Here is an 18,865-nt window from a genome sequence, read left to right as displayed (position 1 = left end):
AAGATGATCTTTGGTCTGCCTGAAACCAGTTGGTCTTCCAGAACAAGAAGTTGGCCCCAGCCGATTGTTGCCGACTGGCACATTCCAAGGTCCAGGAAGTGTTGAGAATATCGCTACCATATGGAGAAGCAGCTGACATGACCAACATTGATATGTTTCAAGGCAAGCTGTATAAGTACTGGGGGGGGGGGGGGGGGGTGGGGGGCATGACATTTTATGATGGAATGAGATGAAACAAAGTTAGGCAGATGGCCTATTTCTGCGTTACAATCCTGTGTAAAACCATGTTATGACTTGGCCCTTTTTACTGCACACCCTATTATTCATAGAATATTACACCACAGTGTCCTTGTAATGTTTTGACGAGGTGGAACATGTCAGTTAAGCTGTTACCTTCTCAAATGGGAAGGTTGAAATGAATAAATAGATTGTGCAATATACTCAAACCAAATTCTGGAGAGGGTGATGCAAAGATGCCCGTTGAGATAGGTCGGCAATGCAGAATACCGTGGCTGATAGTGGATGACAACATGAGCAACACTGATTCACACTTCTCGAACTGCCAGCTTCATTTACCAGGTTACTGTGCGGAGCTGCTGCGCACATTACACTGGAATCGTCATGGTAAACAAAGCTGGTCATTACATTACCGAAAACACATACCGAACAGCTGTAAACTTCCAAACATCAAACAAGAGTTTTTGTCCAAGCAACACCAAATGTTTCAAATTACCTTTTAGACCGTCGTAACCTGGTTCTATTTAGAAAATGAGGCATAGAGATGTTCGAGAGAACTGACCAAAGGTTCGAGTCAGACATGATCGAAAAGCGAACGCTTCAAATTATTTTCAGTGAAAAGGACAGATCTTCCACGTTCAAAGCCAAGATGTGCAGTCTGGATCAGAAGGGGGAAAGCATAACCCCTCAGGTTTTCAGATCACCTGAAAGCTGCTCCTTTTAAACGATTGCCACAAACTGCAGCCCAACTTAAAACAACAAGTTTTTACATAGTGCTCTGACTGAAAAAAAACTTTGTCCCTTCCAGTCCAGTTCCTACTGCGATTTTATATGTCAAAGATTCTGCAACGTGCTCTAGGTACAGCGAGTTGATTGTCAGAGATCACAGTCATCGCTCCCCACATTATTCTGTATTCTGCTCGAACATTTTGGTATTGCAACACCAAAGGTAAATTATCTATGTGGAATCTGCCATTCTGTGAAAATGGGAGGGAAGGATCCATCTCAGTAATTAAATATAAAACAAAAGTTTGGAAATCTTACTGATTTGATATGGCTTGACTATCTTTTTTAAATATTTCGACTTACATATATATCCATATTAAGTATGTAGGAATAAATGCCAAGAATTCAAATTTACAATTCTTGCCCCCCCTACCCAACTTCTGAACATAAAGCAGTCCCTTGGTCCCTTCACCATGAGAAAAGTCGATCCTTACCTACGTGCAGGTAAAGATAATTAGACGTCAAAAGAGCAGTCAAGCAGGATCGATTGCTGGACACAGAAAATGATTGTACAATTTTAAGCTATTTCATATACATAGAGATAGTAAAGAGACATTTGTATGTATCAAAACTAAGTAAATGCAACATCCCTGATACACAAAACACCAGCTTCAAAGTGGGTCTGGGTTTTACCTCGTTGATTTTTACCTCAGGCTCAGCAGGCAGTCCTAAGGATAGTTAACAGCAGCAGAGTAGGGGATAGAGAGAGACCCATCAGCCAGGGGAATTATTTGCAGAGGCAATGATCAGGTAGGCAGAAAAAATTGCCAATGCACTACCTCGAAACATAAGACTTACTAGCTGCGTTTAGCATATTTTATTTCAAATCTTCATTTCAATATTCGTAAGTAATTGAATAATAAAGTCTAAAATCAACTGAATATAGTTTTCTACCACTCATACTGTATCCAGCCTTCCCATCTGGAATAGATACTGAAGCTCGATCCACTTTGGAATTCTGAGGGGGCTGAGGAGAGTATGGGGGTATGGGCGTGCTTAGTGAACAAGTGTCTGCATTACCCCCCACCCCACCACCACATTGTACAAATTCAATTACTTTTCACAGAATCATAGAATCCCTACAGTGCTGAAAGAGGCCATTCGGCCCATTGAGTGTGCACCAACCCTCCGAAGAGCATCCCACCCAGCCTCCTACCTTATCCCCATAACTCCGCATTTACCATGGCTACACATCCCTAGATACTGCGGGACAATTCAGCATGGCCAATCCACTGAGTGTGCATGTATCTTTGGATTGTGGGGGGAAACAGGAGCTCCCCAAGAAATCCTACGGGAAGAACATACAAACTTCACACATGGTTTGGTATTGCTACTAAACGTCATCCTCAAAAATCATTGGACGTTTATTGTAACATAAACATTCACAAAAATACAATAGAAGAGGAACCTTTAGTAGAGCAGCCTGAAAAAATGCAGAGTTTTACTGCAGCTCAAGGAGAATAAATGTATCCAACTTCAAGCTACAGAGTTCTGCACAATTTGTGCTCTCTTTAAAACACAGCAATGGGTTTTATTTCTAAAGCAGCCCATTTCAATTGGTTCTCAAATGAAGTGATATAAAAGGAATTATGGCACGTCAGGAAAATAAACAGGTATTAAAACCGTATGTCCCCAAGTCACTGAGGTTTGAAACTATTTAGAAATGACCAAGGCCAACTGTTTCAGGATACAACACAGAGCCAGCTGAATACCTGTTGCAAGGAGTCCGTGATGAACCTACGCCAAGTGTATAGCTCAGATTCTAAAAGGCAAGCACACAACAGTCTTCAAGGATTTTTCTTTGCCCTTGTCTCTCTTTAAGCAGTAGAAATCAACAGCAACCGAATCTAGGTCGTTTGATGCATATGCATAGCTGGCACATTCAGTTCTTTTAACCTAAACAACACAATACAGCCTCTGAATGGTCACAACACAACTTAATTTACCACAGAGTATGGGGAATATATTCATGCTCCTCTAACTGAATGCTGTACATCATCCAGTGGTAATTTTTCTAAGCTGGGTTAAGACAGGGATGCAAATTCCTGTTTTGTCTCAGGCGACCAGGAAAATGACTGTTGTTAAAAACTAGCTGAAGGTACCTGACAAAAAATATTTTTTATAACAACTTGTGTCTAATGTTCATATTGTTGGATATATTCCTGTGTAAGGAAGATAACAGGGACAAGACATCAAACTGTGGCAACACCAGTGATGAACTATGATAGTTAGTCTACAGTTTTGTACTTCCCTTATCCTTTCCATTTCTGACTAGCAATATTTCCAGAGAGACATTATCCAAGGCTGCTTCTATAGCACCTTCCAAGCCCACAGATTTAGCAACTACAAGGACAGCAGACACATGGGAGGACAGACATCTGCATATTGCCCTTCAAGCCGATGACCACCTGAACTGGATCTATAATCGCTGTTTCTGCACAATTGCATCATCAAAACCCTGGAACTCCCTTCATGACTGCACAATGTGTGTATGAATACCACTTGGACAACAACAGTTCATCACCACCACTGCTCAAAGGCATCCAGATTCCATTAAAGAATAAAAATATTCAAGGGCATGTTTTATTTTCTTGAACTTTCCTGGGGTTTTTACCTGCTGGTCTGGAAGAGGTGTCACTTTGTAAAAATCTTAAGGATAATTGAACCATGAAAAAAAAAAGTGAGGATTTATTTGAACTGGACATCTTTATTCCTTAATAGAACACGGAAGTGTGAGTGGAGATTCAAACAGAGGTTTCCAAAATTATGACTTTTTTTGTGTCCATCTTTGGATCCTCTTTGGCCACTGGTGAGGTCCCAGAGAACTGGAGAATAGCCAATGTTGTCCCATTGTGTAGGAAGTGTAGCAGGGATAATCCAGGAAATTACAGGCCTGTGAACCTCATGTCAGTGGTAAGGAAATTATTGGAAAAGATTCTCAGGGACAAGATCTAAATGCATTCAGAAGCAAACAGATTTATTAGTGATAGACAACATGGCTTTGTGCAGGGGAAGTCATGCTTCACTAAATTGATCAAGATGTTTGAGGACATGATGAAGATGATCGATGACGGAAAAGCGGTTGATGTTTTCTACATGGACTTTAGTAAAGCCTTTGACAAAGTACCTCATGACAGAATGGTACAAAAGGTGAAATCACATGGTATCAGGGGCGAGGTGGCAAGATGGATACAGAACTGGCTTAGTTATAGGAGATGGTGGAAGGATGCTTTTCGGAACAGAGGGCCGTGACTAGTGGTGTTCCACAGGGATCAGACTGGGGCCTCTGCTGTTCATGCCCTACATAGATGATTTGGAGGAAAATGTAGCTGGTTTAGTTAGTAAGTTTGAGGAAAATGCAAAGATTAGTGAAGTTGCAGATAGTCAGGAGGATCATCAGAGGATACAGCAGAATATAGAAAAATGCAGATAGAGTTTAATCCTGATAAGTGTGAAGTGATGCCTTTTGGAAGGTCAAGTACAGGTGGAAATTATACAGTGAATGGCAGAACCTTTAGGCATATTGATATGCAGAGGGATCAGGTTGTGCACCTCCACAGATCTCTGAAGGTGCAATGCAGGTAGACAAGGTAGTAAAATAGACCTGTGGCATGCTTGCCTTCATTGGAAGGGGCATTGAGTGTAAGGATAGACAAGACATGCTGCAGCTTTGTTGAACTTTAGTTAGGCCACATTTGGAATATTGTGTGCATGATCTGGTCACCACACTACCAGAAGGATGGCAATACTTTGGAAAGTGTATTGAAAAGTTTTACCAGGTATGGGGGATTTTAGCTAAGAAGAAAGGCTGAGGAGACTGGGCTTTGTTTTCATTGGAACGCAGGAGGTTTCAGGGTGACGAAATAGAAGTTTGAGATTGTGAATGGCATGGATAGAGTGGAAAGTCTGAGAAATTTTCCCCCAGGGTGGACAGGGTTAATTACTAGGGGACACAGGTCCAATTACTTTGGGGTTGAGGGGTTGTAGTTTTACACAGATGTGTGGGGCAGTTTTGTACACACAAAGGATTGTAAGTGCTTCGAATCTGCTGGCAGAGGAGTGATGGAGGAAGCTACAATTGCAGCATTCAAAACACATCTGGATAAATATATGAATAGGAGGGATACGGATCCTATAAGTGAAGACCGTTTTTGTACCGAAGGGCAAAATGGGTCAGCGCTAGCCCTGTTCCTGTGCTGTATTTTTCATTGTTCTTTTGTATTAGAGAGAATAAATAGTAAATGATCATTTACCACTGGATGTTGAACTGGTAAGAATTAAAGGGCAGAGGCCACCCATAAAACAGGTGAGTTAGGGGTCAGATGAAATGTGAAAATTAAAAGAAAATCTCAAACACTAACTTATCTATCCCACTTCTGGTTTTAACTGAAGCAACAGAGATGAGAAGGGGTACGTGAGGCAGCAGAGGGATGTGCAACTAACCTGCTGCCAGGAGGCAGGTTTAGTCACAAACAGAGTGTGCTGGAGAAAGTTAGCAGTTCTGGCAGCATCTGTGAAAAGGGAAACAGAACTAACATTTGGAGTCCAATATGACCCTTCTTCAGAGTCAGGCAGGTTTAGTCAATTCATTCCAAAATTATAATTTTGACTGGGTTTTTTGAGCTTCTGGAAATATGTAGCTTAAAGACTCAACATTGATATGCGAGAGATGAAATACTTTTTCAGTGCTGTTTAAGGTCAGAAACAGCAAGCATGTATCACCCCTGATCCTCCCATAGAGTGTCATTTGACAATTCCTAGTCTTGAACTGAATTTGAAAATAATTTTATACTTCATACAACCCTTCATACAACCATGACAAGACTGACTTTTATTTCTCCAAATGCATTGCTACCCTTGTCAAAGCTAAAACCATTTCAACTTACAAATTAATGGCCACTCAAATTGTACTCCATTCTCTTTGAAATAAAGACCAACATTCCATTTACCTTCTCGATTACCTGCTGGACTTATATGCTAACTTCTTGTGATTTAAGTAATATTAATCTCCTCTATTCTTTCTGTCAAAGTGCATAACCTCATATTTTCACAATATATTCCATCTGCAAATTTTTGGCCCACTCATTTAACCTATTATCACTCTGCAGACTCTAAGTTATCTTGACTGCTTGCCTTCCCACCTATTTTTGTATCATCTGCAAATCTGGCTATAGTCCATACATAAAATTAATAATTGTGCCTGCAGCACTGATCCCTGGGCACTTCACTAAATACAGGTCGCCATGCTGAAAATTTCCCTCGTATCCCAACTCTCCATCTTCTATTAGTTAGCCAGTTCTCTATCCATGCAAATATAATATCTCCAACACCATGAGCTCTTAGCTAATTAAGTCGTAGCATATGATACCTTATGAAATATCATTTGAAAATCCAGATCTATTTGATGCACTGCTTTTCCTTTATCTAGCCTGCTTGTTATCTCCTCAAAGAATTCGAGTAAATTTGTCACACATTATTTCCACTTTGTGAAGTCATGCCAACTCTGTACAATCATATTATGGATTTCTAAACCCTCAGTTCCTACATCCTTTATAAAAAAAAAAACATGTTCCCAATAAGAGACATTAAACTAACTCTACCTGAAGACACAAAATAAAAAACATAACTTCAACTCAAAGTTATACATAGCTCATTTACTTTAGACCTCAAATGCTCAAACAAGATGTACCTACTAGAGAAGGTGCAAGACTTGATCTACACTTGGGAAATAAGGCAGGGCAGGTGACTGAGGTGTCAGTGGGGGAGCACTTTGGGGCCAGCGACCATAATTCTATTAGTTTTTAAATAGTGATGGAAAAGGATAGACCAGATCTAAAAGTTGAAGTTCTAAATTGGAGAAAGGCCAATTTTGATGGTATTAGGCAAGAACTTTCGAAAGCTGATTGAGGGCAGATGTTCGCAGGTAAAGGGACGGCTGGAAAATGGGAAGCCTTCAGAAATGAGATAACGAGAATGCAGAGAAAGTATATTCCTGTCAGGGTGAAAGGGAAGGCTGGTAGGTATAGGGAATGCTGGATGACTGAAGAAATTGAGTACAACAACACGACGGTTGGAGGAAGAGCGCCTCATCTTCCGCCTAGGAACCCTCCAACCACAAGGGATGAACTCGGATTTCACCAGTTTCCTCATTTCCCCCCCCTCCACCTTGTCTCAGTCAAATCCATCGAACTCAGCACCGCCTTCCTAACCTGCAATCTTCTTCCTGACCTCTCCGCCCCCACCCCAGTCTGACCTATCACCCTCACCTTGACCTCTTTCCACCTATCGCATTTCCGACGCCCCTCCCCCAAGTCCCTCCTCCCTACCTTTTATCTTAGCCTGCTGGACAAACTTTCCTCATTCCTGAAGAAGGGCTTATGCCCGAAACGTCGATTCTCCTGTTCCCTGGATGGTGCCTGACCTGCTGCGCTTTTCCAGCAACACATTTTCAGCTAAAGAAATTGAGTGTTTGGCTAAGAAAAAGAAGGAAGCATATGTCAGGTACAGACAGGATAGATCGAGTGAATCCTTGGAAGAGTATAAAGAAAGTAGGAGTATACTTAAGAGGGAAATCAGGAGGGCAAAAAGGGGACATGAGATAGCTTTGGCAAATAGAATTAAGGAGAATCTACAGGGGTTTTAAGGTTAAATGAGTAACTAGGGAGAGAATAGGGCCCCTCAAAGATCAGCAAAGTGACCTTGGTGTGGAGCCGCAGAAAATGGGGGAGATACTAAACGAGTATTTTGCATTAGTATTTACTGTGGAAAAGGATACGGAACATTATAGACTGTAGGGAAATAGATGGTAACATCTTGCAAAATGTCCAGATTACAGAGGAGGAAGTGCTGGATGTCTTGAAATGAGTAAAGGTGGATAAATCCCCAGGACCTGATCAGGTGTACCCAAGAACTCTGTGGGAAGCTAGAGAAGTGATTGCTGGGCCTCTTGCTGAGATATTTGTATCATCAATAGTCACGGGTGAGGTGCCAGAAGACTGGAGGTTGGCAAACGTGGTGCCACTGTTTAAGGGCGCTAAGGACAAGCCAGGGAACTATAGATCGGTGAGCCTGACCTCGGTGGTGGGCAAGTTGTTGGAGGGATTCCTGAGGGACAGCATGTACATGTATTTGGAAAGGCAAGGACTGATTAGGAATAGTCAACATGGCTTGGAAATCATGTCTCACAAACTTGATTGAGTTTTTTGAAGAAACAACAAACATGACTGATGAGGGCAGAGCAGTAGATGTGATCTATGTGGACTTCAGTAAGGCATTCGACAAGGTTCCCCATGGGAGACTGATTAGCAAGGTTAGATCTCATGGAATACAGGGAGAACTAGCCATTTGGATGCAGAACTGGCTCAAAGGTAGAAGACAGAGGATGGTGGTGGAGGGTTGTTTTTCAGACTGGAGGCCTGTGACCAGTGGAGTGCCACAAGGATCGGTGCTGGGTCCTCTACGTTTTGTCATTTACATAAATGATTTGGATGTGAGCATAAAAGGTACAGTTAGTAAGTTTGCAGATGACACCAAAATTGGAGGTGCAGTGGACAGCAAAGAGGGTTACCTCAGATTACAACAGGATCTTGATCAGATGGGCCAATGGGCTGAGAAGTGGCAGATGGAGTTTAATTCAGATAAATGCGAGGTGCTGCATTTTGGGAAAGCAAATCTTAGCAGGACTTGTACACTTAATGGTAAGGTCCGAGGGAGTGTTGCTGAACAAAGAGACCAAGGTTCATAGCTCCTTGAAAGTGGAGTCGCAGGTAGATAGAATAGTGAAAGCGGCATTTGGTATGCTCTCCTTTATTGGTCAGAGTAGTGAGTACAGGAGTTGGGAGGTCATGTTGCAGTTGTACAGGACATTGATTAGGCCACTGTTGGAATACTGTGTGCAATTCTGGTCTCCTTCCTATCGGAAAGATGTTGTGAAACCTGAAAGGGTTCAGAAAAGATTTACAAGGATGTTGCCGGGGTTGAGAGGGGAAAGATATAAAAGAGACCTAAGGGGCAACTTTTTCACGCAGAGGGTGGTATGGAATGAGCTGCCAGGGGAAGTGGTGGAGGCTGGTACAATTGCAACATTAAGAGGTATTTGGATGGGTATATGAATAGGAAGGGTTTGGAGGGATGTAGGCCGGGTGCTGGCAGGTGGGACTAGATTGGGTTGGGATATCTGGTTGGCATGGGCGGGTTGGACCGAAGGGTCTGTTTCCATGCTGTACATCTCTATGTCTCTAGAACAGCAATGCATCAACACCAATTGTCAAAATGTGAAAGGTGCTTCTAATTGCAAACTATTGTGGCTAGGTCCCCTGTGCAAGTTACAACCAGAAAAATATGTATGCTTTTATGAACTTCACACATTCTCAAGCACACTATCGTCAAAAAGATTATTTCTTGGAACGTGGTAGGGTCTACATTCCATTATGGAGTATCCTCTGATGATAGACTTGGATTCCTCAATTCTCCATGCGCTTTAGTAAACTACTGGTAGCAGCCACTAAAGGTCAGCTTCCTCTGTTGCACTGAGCAGTCCTTAAATGTCCTCTTGGAAGTTTAACACAGCAAAAACTCTAACTTGCCTTGCCATCTTTTCAAGCCTTCATTGACATTGATATTCATGGTTCGATGAAAAGTAATGTTGTACTTTTCTATTTGCAAAGTGTGTCTTCTTAAAGTCAAGATGTCTCCATCAATGTTCTGTCATTTTTCTCCATTGGAAAATTAAGAGCCAAAGATCAAACTTCCCTGGAATAGGAAGTCTCTCAAGCATAAAGAAGGTCAGTACAGACATACACCATATCTAAAAATAAATGAAAGAACTGCAGATGCTGTAAATCAGAAACAAAACAGAAATTGTGGAAAAGCTGAGCAGGTCTGGCAGCATGTGTGGAGCGAAATCAGAGTTAACGTTTCAAGTCCAATTACTCTTTCTCATAAGTTGAGCCAGTTCTGAGGAAGAGTAACTCATCCCGAAATGTTAACTCTGATTTCTCTCCTCGGATGCTGCCAGACATGCAACTTATCTAGTGTATTTAATAATCCAGATTGGTTAATAATTATCTTGTCTCCATCATGCTTTTCATTCCTGTGTCTGTTACTTCTGTCTTGGTCAGTGTAAAACCAAACCTAGAAATCCACTTAATTCTTCCATGTTCGGCACACAATGTTGCTTCCTGTTCACCGCTGTGTCAAAGTCCACTTCCTGCGACAGTTACTTCCATTTACTGCACCTGCCACTGTCAGTAGAGTTTTTTTCCTCACATCAATTCACATTTCTAAGGTGCTGATCTGCACCTACATGGGCCACTCACAGTCAGGGGACATGTCTGATGACTATCCAGAGAGTGGGCCCCAATCAGCCCTGTGGGGCCAGTTTCAGTGTCTTGGGAATCCCATACTGTCAATCAGGAGCTGCAAAGACAGTAGGCTGTGGGAGCTGCTTGTCAAAGTCGGTCAGATATCTTGTGGAAACAGTCCGAGAGGAGGTCTGCCAATAGTTCAGGAGGGTGCAGCATGGAACAGCAAAGGTGAGAACGAATAGACATTTATACAGGGGACAAGGATGGCAATGGTGGGGTGGGGACATTAGGGGTTGGGGAGAGATCTCAAGGCACATGGGACAATATATAGAACAGAACCAGAGGAAATGGTAGGTTATGGAAGGGTGTTTGTTTAACTGACCAGCACTTTGGCCTCCAGAGACAGAAGAGTGCAGAGGAGGAGGAGAGTGGTCTCCTTCAAGGTACAATTTCAGGGTTGAGGAGGGATGACAGTTGGCAGAGAAGTTCAATGTGGTGGGTCTCCACACTGAGGAGATGGTGGAAAGGTGCAAGACATCAAGTGATATGGAGGCTTTGGGCAAGATGAGAGCATTATCTGGTGAGCAGACTGAGTCTGTTGCTGATGGTGTTCTCTGTAAACTGGGCTCCCTACCACCTTTTGCCACACTCCGACATGAAACAAGGCAAGAAACCTGAAGTTTGTGTCACTTTGATTGTCAAAAGAACAATGTCCACGTTTGCTAGATGATAGAGCAGTGAAGGGGCAAATACATGAATCAGGAATTTGCAAATTACAGCTACATTCAATCTGCAATCATTTCATTGTCCATTTGTATGTATGCAGAGTGGATGTGCTTAGGCGATCAAATATTGGTCAGAGGTGATCTGCATCATGCCATTGGTGCTTGAAAATTGAGCCTGGCACCTCAGTGATGCTGACGTTTATCAACAATGGATTAACAAAAGGCCAAAGGTGCACCACGAATTCGGCAATTTTCAAGAGTGCTCTGGGAGGCATAGACTATCGCTTCAGCTGTTTTGTAAATGTATCAATAGTCTGAACTGAATGCAGTGAAATGTCGAATGATTTATGTGGGTCTGGGACGGAAAGTGTGTTGGTGTACAGCAGACACTCACTTTCAATGTAATGTGCTGGTTCTTCAGTTGGCACAGCACCTTCACCAAGGTGTTGCACACACTGAGGTTGAAGTTGAATGAAGGGTGGAGAAATAGTCCTTGTCATCAGGGTGCAGCATGCCTCACTGTGTGAAGGAGTGTATTCAGCCACATCTACAGAGTACAGCCCTAATGACTCCTGCGAGAACCAAGAATCTCTTTCACCCCTTGCGTTCCCAATGTAAGTCACTTCTACCGTAGCTGGTGGGATGTGGCTGCAGGAGAGCAGGGCTGATGGCAAACCCAGCAACAGCAGGTCATGGCAGAGCATGAGGAGCACCAACTCAGACAGAGGGAGGTTTGACCCTGACTCCATTTCATGGGTGAGGCACAGGCTGTATATATTCAAGGACACTGGAATTGGATAGGAGGGCTACAGAAGTGGGAGGCTATCCTCTCCAATTGACTGTGAAGGCTTTGAACTTTTATGCAACTGGCGCCTTCCAGGGAACAATGTGACCTCTGTGGAATCCCTCAGACACACATCCATTGACAGGGCAGTGAACAATGGTTAGAGACAAAAAGTCTGCAGATGCTGGAAGCCAAAGTGACAGGCAGGAGGCTGGAAGAACATAGCAAAATAGGCAGCATTAGGAGGTGGAGAATATGATGTTTTGGGCGTAAGCCTTCTTCAGGACTAGGAGTGGGCGTAGGGGGAGCTGTAGTTAAAAGGGTGGTGGTGAGGCAGGGTGAAGTGGGGATAGGTGAAGACAGGCAGAGGGTCCAACCTGGTTGATCAATGGAAGAATGAATGCAGTAGATGCTCGGAGGGGTGGAAGGGATGGGGTGGGGGAGGGGCTGGGAAGGGAGGTTATTTGAAATTGGAGAACTCAACTTTGAGCCCTCCAGGCTGTAGGCTGCCCGGGCTAAAGCTGAAATGTTGTTCCTCCAATTTGCAGTTTGATTTGTTGTGCCAATGGAGGAGGCCAAAGATGTTGGATGTTGGTCATGTTGGAAAGGGAGTAGGAACAGCAACTAAAACAGGTGGGTGACTGGGAAATCTGTTTGGACCCTATGGGCCTGGCTGCAATGCTTGGCGAATCTTTCCCTAAGTTTACGTTTGGTCACCCCAATGTAGAGAAGACCACGTTGGGAGCACCTTATGCAGTAAACTAGGTTGGAAGAGAGACAGGTGAACCTCTGGCTCACCTGGAAGGATTCTTTGGGGTCCTGGATGGAAGTACGGAGAGTGGTGTACTGGCAGGTTCTGCATAATTTCTCGATTGCAGGGGAAGGTACCTGGGGGTTCGGGGGCGTTGGTGGGGAGAGTGGCGTAAACCAAGGACTGTTGAAGGGAACAGTCCTTGCAGAAGGCAGAGAGGGGTGGGGACTTGTGCCAACTCCAAGTAAATCCCATCACCAAAAACATCTTCCCCTCCCCACGCTTTTTCAACATGACCATTCTTGGCCTCCTCCATTGCTGCAATGAACCAAACTGCACATTGGAGGAACGATACATTTTTCGCCTGGGCAGCCGAAAGCCTGAAGGCAGTTCTGAAGAAAGGTTACACCTGAAATATCGACTTCTCCACCTCCTGATGATGCCTGGCCTGCTGCGTTCTTCCAGTCTCCTGCCAGGACAGTGAACAATGGCATCTATGTAAGATCACACTGGTTCCTTGCACATCCCAATTAAAAGATCAGTACTGCAGCTGGACAACCAAATTCAGGAATGTGGCCAGCTTCCCACAAGATCAGGGTGTCACACACAGGGATCTGAAAGGGCTGTATCACAGCATTGTGTAATTCATCAGGCGCTCCACTCAATTAATGTTCAGGTGATGTGATCACCATTTACCACTTCCTAGAGGTATGCTTCGTCTGGCACAATTTCTACATTCTGGAACACACATGTACTTTGTGCTCTTTTTTAAGAAAAAACTCACCAGCTGGATCAGTACTTATTGCACATCCTTAATTGCCCTTGAGGATGGGGTGTACATACACCCACTGTGCCATCAGCGAATGGTTTCCAATATTTGACCCAGCGACACTGAAGGGACAGCCTCATATTTCCAAGGCAGGATGGTGTGCAGCTTGGAGGGGAACTTGCAGATGGTGGTGCGCCCATGTATATATACTGCCCTTGTGTTTCCATTTGGTAATAGGTTTGCATTTGGAAAGAGTTGCCTTTAGTAGATTTGGTGAATGTTTGCACTGTGTTTTTGGTACATTTATGTTTGCTGATACAGACCATCCATGGTTTAAGGATGGTCTGAATCAGCATGTTTGCCGCTGTGGTACCAATCAAGCAGGGTACTGTGTCATGCTTCCCAAGTGTTGTTGGAGTTGTACTCATTTGAGCAAGTGCGCAGTATTCCACCATACTCCTGACTTATGCCTCGTAGATGGTGGACAGGCTTTGGGGAGACAGGAGGCGAGTTACTTGCCATAGGATTCCTAGCCCTTGAGCTGCTCCTGTAACCACAGAACTTATATAGCCAGTTCAGTTCAGCTTCTGGTCAATGGTAACCCCCATTTATAGACGGCTGTTGATAGTAGAGTATTCAGTGATGATAACACCATTGAATGTCATGGGGTGCTGGCTAGATTGCCTCTTGTTGGAGATGACCATTGCCTGATACTTGAGAGTTCAGGAGCCGCAAAAGGCTGGTTACGAGGGGATAAGGGATACCAAATGTAACGAGAGTTCATAACATTATTGTGCAAACCCCTGATTGATGGAGCGCACAGGTAATATTCTGTTTGTGTTTCTCTGAGGAGAAAAGCCCGAGCTCCCTCAAACTTTCTTCACAAGGCTTCCAATCTAGGCAGCATCCTGGTGAATCTCCTCTGCATCTTCTCTACAGCTTCCACATCCTTCCTATAATGAGATGACCAGAACAAAACCAGGGCTATATAGAGCTGCAGCATCACCTCGCAGCTTTTAAACTCAATCCCCCACCATTGAAAGCCACCACACCACATGCCTTCTTAACAACCCTCTCAACTTGGGTGGCAACTTTGTGGGATCTATCGACATGGACCCCAAGATCCCTCTATTCCTCCACACTGCCAGTAATCCTGCATTTAACCCTGTATTCTGCCCTCAAATTCAACCTTCCAAAATGAATCACTTCACACTTTTCCAGGTTGAATTGGATAGGTATATGGAGGATAGTGGGTTAGTATAGGTTAGGTGGGCTTGGATCGGCGCAACATCGAGGGCCAAAGGGCCTGTACTGCGCTGTATTCTTCTATGTTCTATGAACTCCACCTGCCAATTCTCAGCCCAGCTCTCCATCCTGTCGATGTCCTGTTGCAACCTACAACACTAGTCACAACTCCACCAATCTTTGTATCATTGGTAAACTTACTAACCCACTCTTCCATTTCCTCATCCAAGTCATTTATAAAAATCACGAAGAGCAGAGGTGCCAGAACAGATCCCTGCGGAACACCACTTGTCACCAAGCTCGAGGCTGAATCCTTTCCGTCTACTACCACCCTCTGTCTTCTGTGGACCAGCCAATTTTGTATCCAAACAGTCAAATTTCCCTGTATCCCATCACTTCCTTACTTTAAGAATGAGCCGACCATGGCCTATCAAATGCCTTGCTAAAATCCATGTACACCCCATCCACTGCTCTACCTCCATCCATGTGTTTTGTCACATCCTCAAAGAGTTGTGAGAGAGAGGAATTGTCAACTGGGCTTCACAGCAAGAATCTCTCCAAAACAAAAATGTAACTTGAGCTCTAAGTTACTTCGCACCCATGCGATGGAAAAAATGTAACATTCATGCTATTGTATGGGTTTGAAGTAACTTAGAGTCATAGAGATGTACAACATGGAAACAGACTCTTTGGTCCAACCTATCCATGCCGACCAAATATCCCAACCCAACCCCACCTATCAGCACCCAGCCCCATATCCCTCCAAACCCTTCCTATTCATGTACCCAGCCAAATGCCTCTGGCAGCTCATTCCATACACGTACCACCCTCTGCGTGAAAAAGTTGCCCCATAGGTCACTTTTATAACTTTCCCCTCTCACCATAAACCTATTCCCTCACCCCAGGGAAAAGACTTTGCCTATTTACCCTATCCATGCCCCTCATAATTTTGTAAACCTCTTTAAGGTCACCCCTCAGCCTCCAATGCTCCAGGGCAAACTGCCCCAGCCTATTTAGCCTCTCCCTCTAGCTCAAATCCTCCAACCCTGGCAACATCCTTGTAAATCTTTTCTGATCAGGATTGGAGAACTTTAAGTGGTAGATCCACACTGCAGGGATGACAATAATAGAAGAGTATGAAGTACAGGGAGAAGTGAAGTGTATGAAGGATAATTTGCCTGTCACATTGAAAGACTTGCACAGTCAAAACAACTGAAGATGATCAAACATGAGTATCTGGTTCTGATTCTTCCCTGCATCCACAACACTTAAACATACTGGTGCACAAAGAGATGGTTTTTCTTTGTCCAGTAAAGCAACAGTGAAAATACTGACTCACATTCCTGTCCACCTGTCATTTCTCAAAACTCTTTTTGAAAATGGTGCTTCGAGTTATAAAGTCATTTATTTTGCTTTCAAAATTCAGACCTTTGAACCAAATTGGATGTGTGTGTCAAGGATATCCACACGAATCTCCATTTCAAAAAAAAGCTTGGTCACATAAATCATGAGTCTTTCTCTGAAAGGGAATCTATACAGCTCTGAAATAGTTGACAAAGTGATGCAATAGAACATTTTAGACTTGCATCTTCATTTCTGATGAACAATGTACTCAGAAATAAAAAAAAAAGAACTGCAGATGTTGTCAATCAGAAACAAAAACTAAAATTGCTGGGAGAACTCAGTAGGTTTGGCAGCATCTGTGGAGAGAAAGCAGAGTTAACATTTCAGATCCATTGACCCACTTCAGAATATACAGAGAGGTTGGCTTCATTTGATATCACAAGGAATTAAGGGCTACGGGGAGAATGCGGGTAAGTGGAGTTGAAATGCCCATCAGCCATGATTGAATGGCGGAGTGGACTCGATGGGCCAAATGGCCTTGCTTCCGCTCCTATGTCTTATGGTCTTATTTAACTGGACAGCTGCTTTGCTCTGCAGAGTGATGGAACCAGTTCATATCCTGTACCAACTGAGATCACCACAAAGGCCGTGTTTTCTCAATCTCGCCCCTTTCTGAGGTATGGTGACCCTCAGAATAAACCCACCACCAGCCATCTCTAGTCGCCTACAATCCTCTGGGACTATGCCAACTTCATACAAGTAAAAGGAGACATTTTCTATTCCAGCTACGATACTTTCCTAGACTGGGGCTGGAAACATTTCTTTCTAAGCTTGCACTTATCTCTTCTTTCATTCCTCTACTCAATATTGTGAGCATGTTTCCTAGACATCCAGTCCAACAGCTACTGTCATAATGAAACAAGTATTCACTATCATCAACAACAAAACTGTGCTTGAAGCCTTATGCTATGGTGTAAGAGGTGGTTGTTCACAAATCCTCAATGGCAAGTTTTTCTTGTATTGAACATTTGGTGCACAACTGGCTTGCATATTCTTTCTGCAAATTCCCTCTAAGTTTTGCCTTTGGGTTAAGTTATTGAATACACAGACACACAAACAAAAGACCAGAAATACCTTCAGTGGGAATAAACAAGCTTGAAGTCCATATGAAGCCTCCCAGCATCTTTGAATGTCACACAAAACCCCACGCACACTCCATTCTAAATGATGTGCTCATCAAGTCCCAGGAACTTTGTGAGTTGTCACATATTTCCTCAAAAAGCTGCATTTATTCAACACAACCTGACAATAATTTATTCCATCTTAGTACTTTTGTAGATTATGGGGGTTAGAAATCAGACAGGAGAAAATGAGGACTGCAGACGCTGGAGATCATTGCTGGAAAGGTGCAGCAGGTCAGGCAGCAAAGGAGCAGGAGAATGAGCTCATTCTGAAGAAGGGCTCATGCCCGAAACATCGATTCTCCTGCTCCTTGGATGCTGACTGACCTGCTGCGCTTTTCCAGCAACACATTTTTCAGCTTAGAAATCAGACAACAGAGGATATAGCTGAGAGTCTCTGGTGTATCAATAAAGACAGAAAATATGGGATATACTCAGTAGGTCTTAGTGCTGATGGAGAGAGAACAGAATAAATGTTTTAGATTGTGACCTATCATCAGAAGATCTGATAAAGGTAAAGTTCATGGTTTACTCTCACATATTGGAGATAAGGGTGGAGGGGAAGAAGAGAAAAAAGCATGTGTTGAAAGGACAGGGACAAGCAAATATTTTGAAAAGCAGAGCGAGACATCACTTGATGTGGTAATGAATGAAGCAGATATGCTCAAGTTTCCTTGGGGTCAGACCAGAACCAACATCAATGAAGTCAGAAACAAAAACAGAAATTGTTCGGAGAACTGTGCTTTTCCTCCACAGATGGCAGCACCTGTGGAGGAAAAGCACAGTTAACGTTTCAGGTCCAGTGATCCATCTTCAGAGTAAAGGTTTTCAACAGATGCAAAGCTACGATGGTGAGTCAAATGCAAGGCAAATAATGTTTCGAGCATATAATTGAGAGTGAGCAGGAGAAAAACATTTTTATTTATTGACACCCAAGGAAGTGGCCTGGGGTTGTGGGTGATGAGCATTTAGAGGAAATGGTCTTGTCTCTCATCAGATTGTGCAATGGAGAGATCACGTATGAGTGCATGGCTGACAGTATATAGGGTTGATACATAAGAGAGATAGGAAACATTAAAGTGGCGGTCGGGGGGGGGCGGAATATTTATGGAGGATGGGGCAACTTTTTAACTGCAGACAATGAGATAGGATATTTTGGGGAGATACTTTGTTTGGGATTTATAGGAGATGGATTGTAAAGAATAAGGATTTAAAAGGAGAGAAAAGAGGGGTAGATCAAGGTAAGAGGCTTGAAAGTAGATAATATGCAACAAAATGCATTCTCATGATCAGGCAAAGACCATGCCTACATCAGTTTGGAGAGGGCAAATGATGGAGAATATACTCATAGGGAGGCTTTAGTAAGAGCAAAATATTGTTGAGGCAGGTTTCAATGAATTGTTTTTCCATCCCTTCTATTGCAGTTATGAAGTAAAAATACTTGATCCATGCATTAGATCAAATCCTCACCACCCTTCTACAGCGTAACTTAACTGGGTCATGGCTGCAGTAGATCAGAAAGGCAATATCACGACCAGCACCACCTCAAGACTGGACAATTTATCAATTACTGACAAGGTCATGGATATCAAAGGCCTTGTTGGTCAGGCAATGGACATTCTAGATAGAAATATGATTAATTCTCTCCCACGATATGGGTATCGCTAGCTAGGTCTGAGAAATTATCCAGTCCTAATCGTACTTGAGTGTGACTGGAGGGAGAGAGAGAGTGTGACTG

The 18,865-nt window shown here is 43.3% G+C and overlaps 1 protein-coding gene across 13 annotated transcripts in view; it reads right to left on the bottom strand.

Annotated features, from left to right (window-relative positions):
* LOC122558001 (microtubule-associated serine/threonine-protein kinase 4-like) overlaps positions 1 to 18,865 on the bottom strand; it is a 485,329-nt gene that overhangs the window by 200,381 nt on the left and 266,083 nt on the right. For 2 of the 13 annotated variants that reach the window (XM_043706373.1, XM_043706376.1), the window contains exon 1: positions 734 to 1,155. The exons of the other annotated variants lie outside the window; for them this stretch is intronic. In XM_043706373.1, coding sequence (XP_043562308.1) covers positions 734 to 819 — 86 coding nt within the window. In that variant the 5' untranslated portion in view covers positions 820 to 1,155. Of the gene's footprint in view, positions 1 to 733; positions 1,156 to 18,865 lie in introns of those variants that run through there. 13 annotated transcript variants of the gene reach the window in all.

The sequence above is a fragment of the Chiloscyllium plagiosum genome, chromosome 2 (genome assembly GCF_004010195.1).
Source record: "Chiloscyllium plagiosum isolate BGI_BamShark_2017 chromosome 2, ASM401019v2, whole genome shotgun sequence".
Taxonomy (NCBI): domain Eukaryota; kingdom Metazoa; phylum Chordata; class Chondrichthyes; order Orectolobiformes; family Hemiscylliidae; genus Chiloscyllium; species Chiloscyllium plagiosum.
Note: the sequence above shows the minus strand (reverse complement) of the source record. Positions and strands in the feature narration are given on the sequence as shown.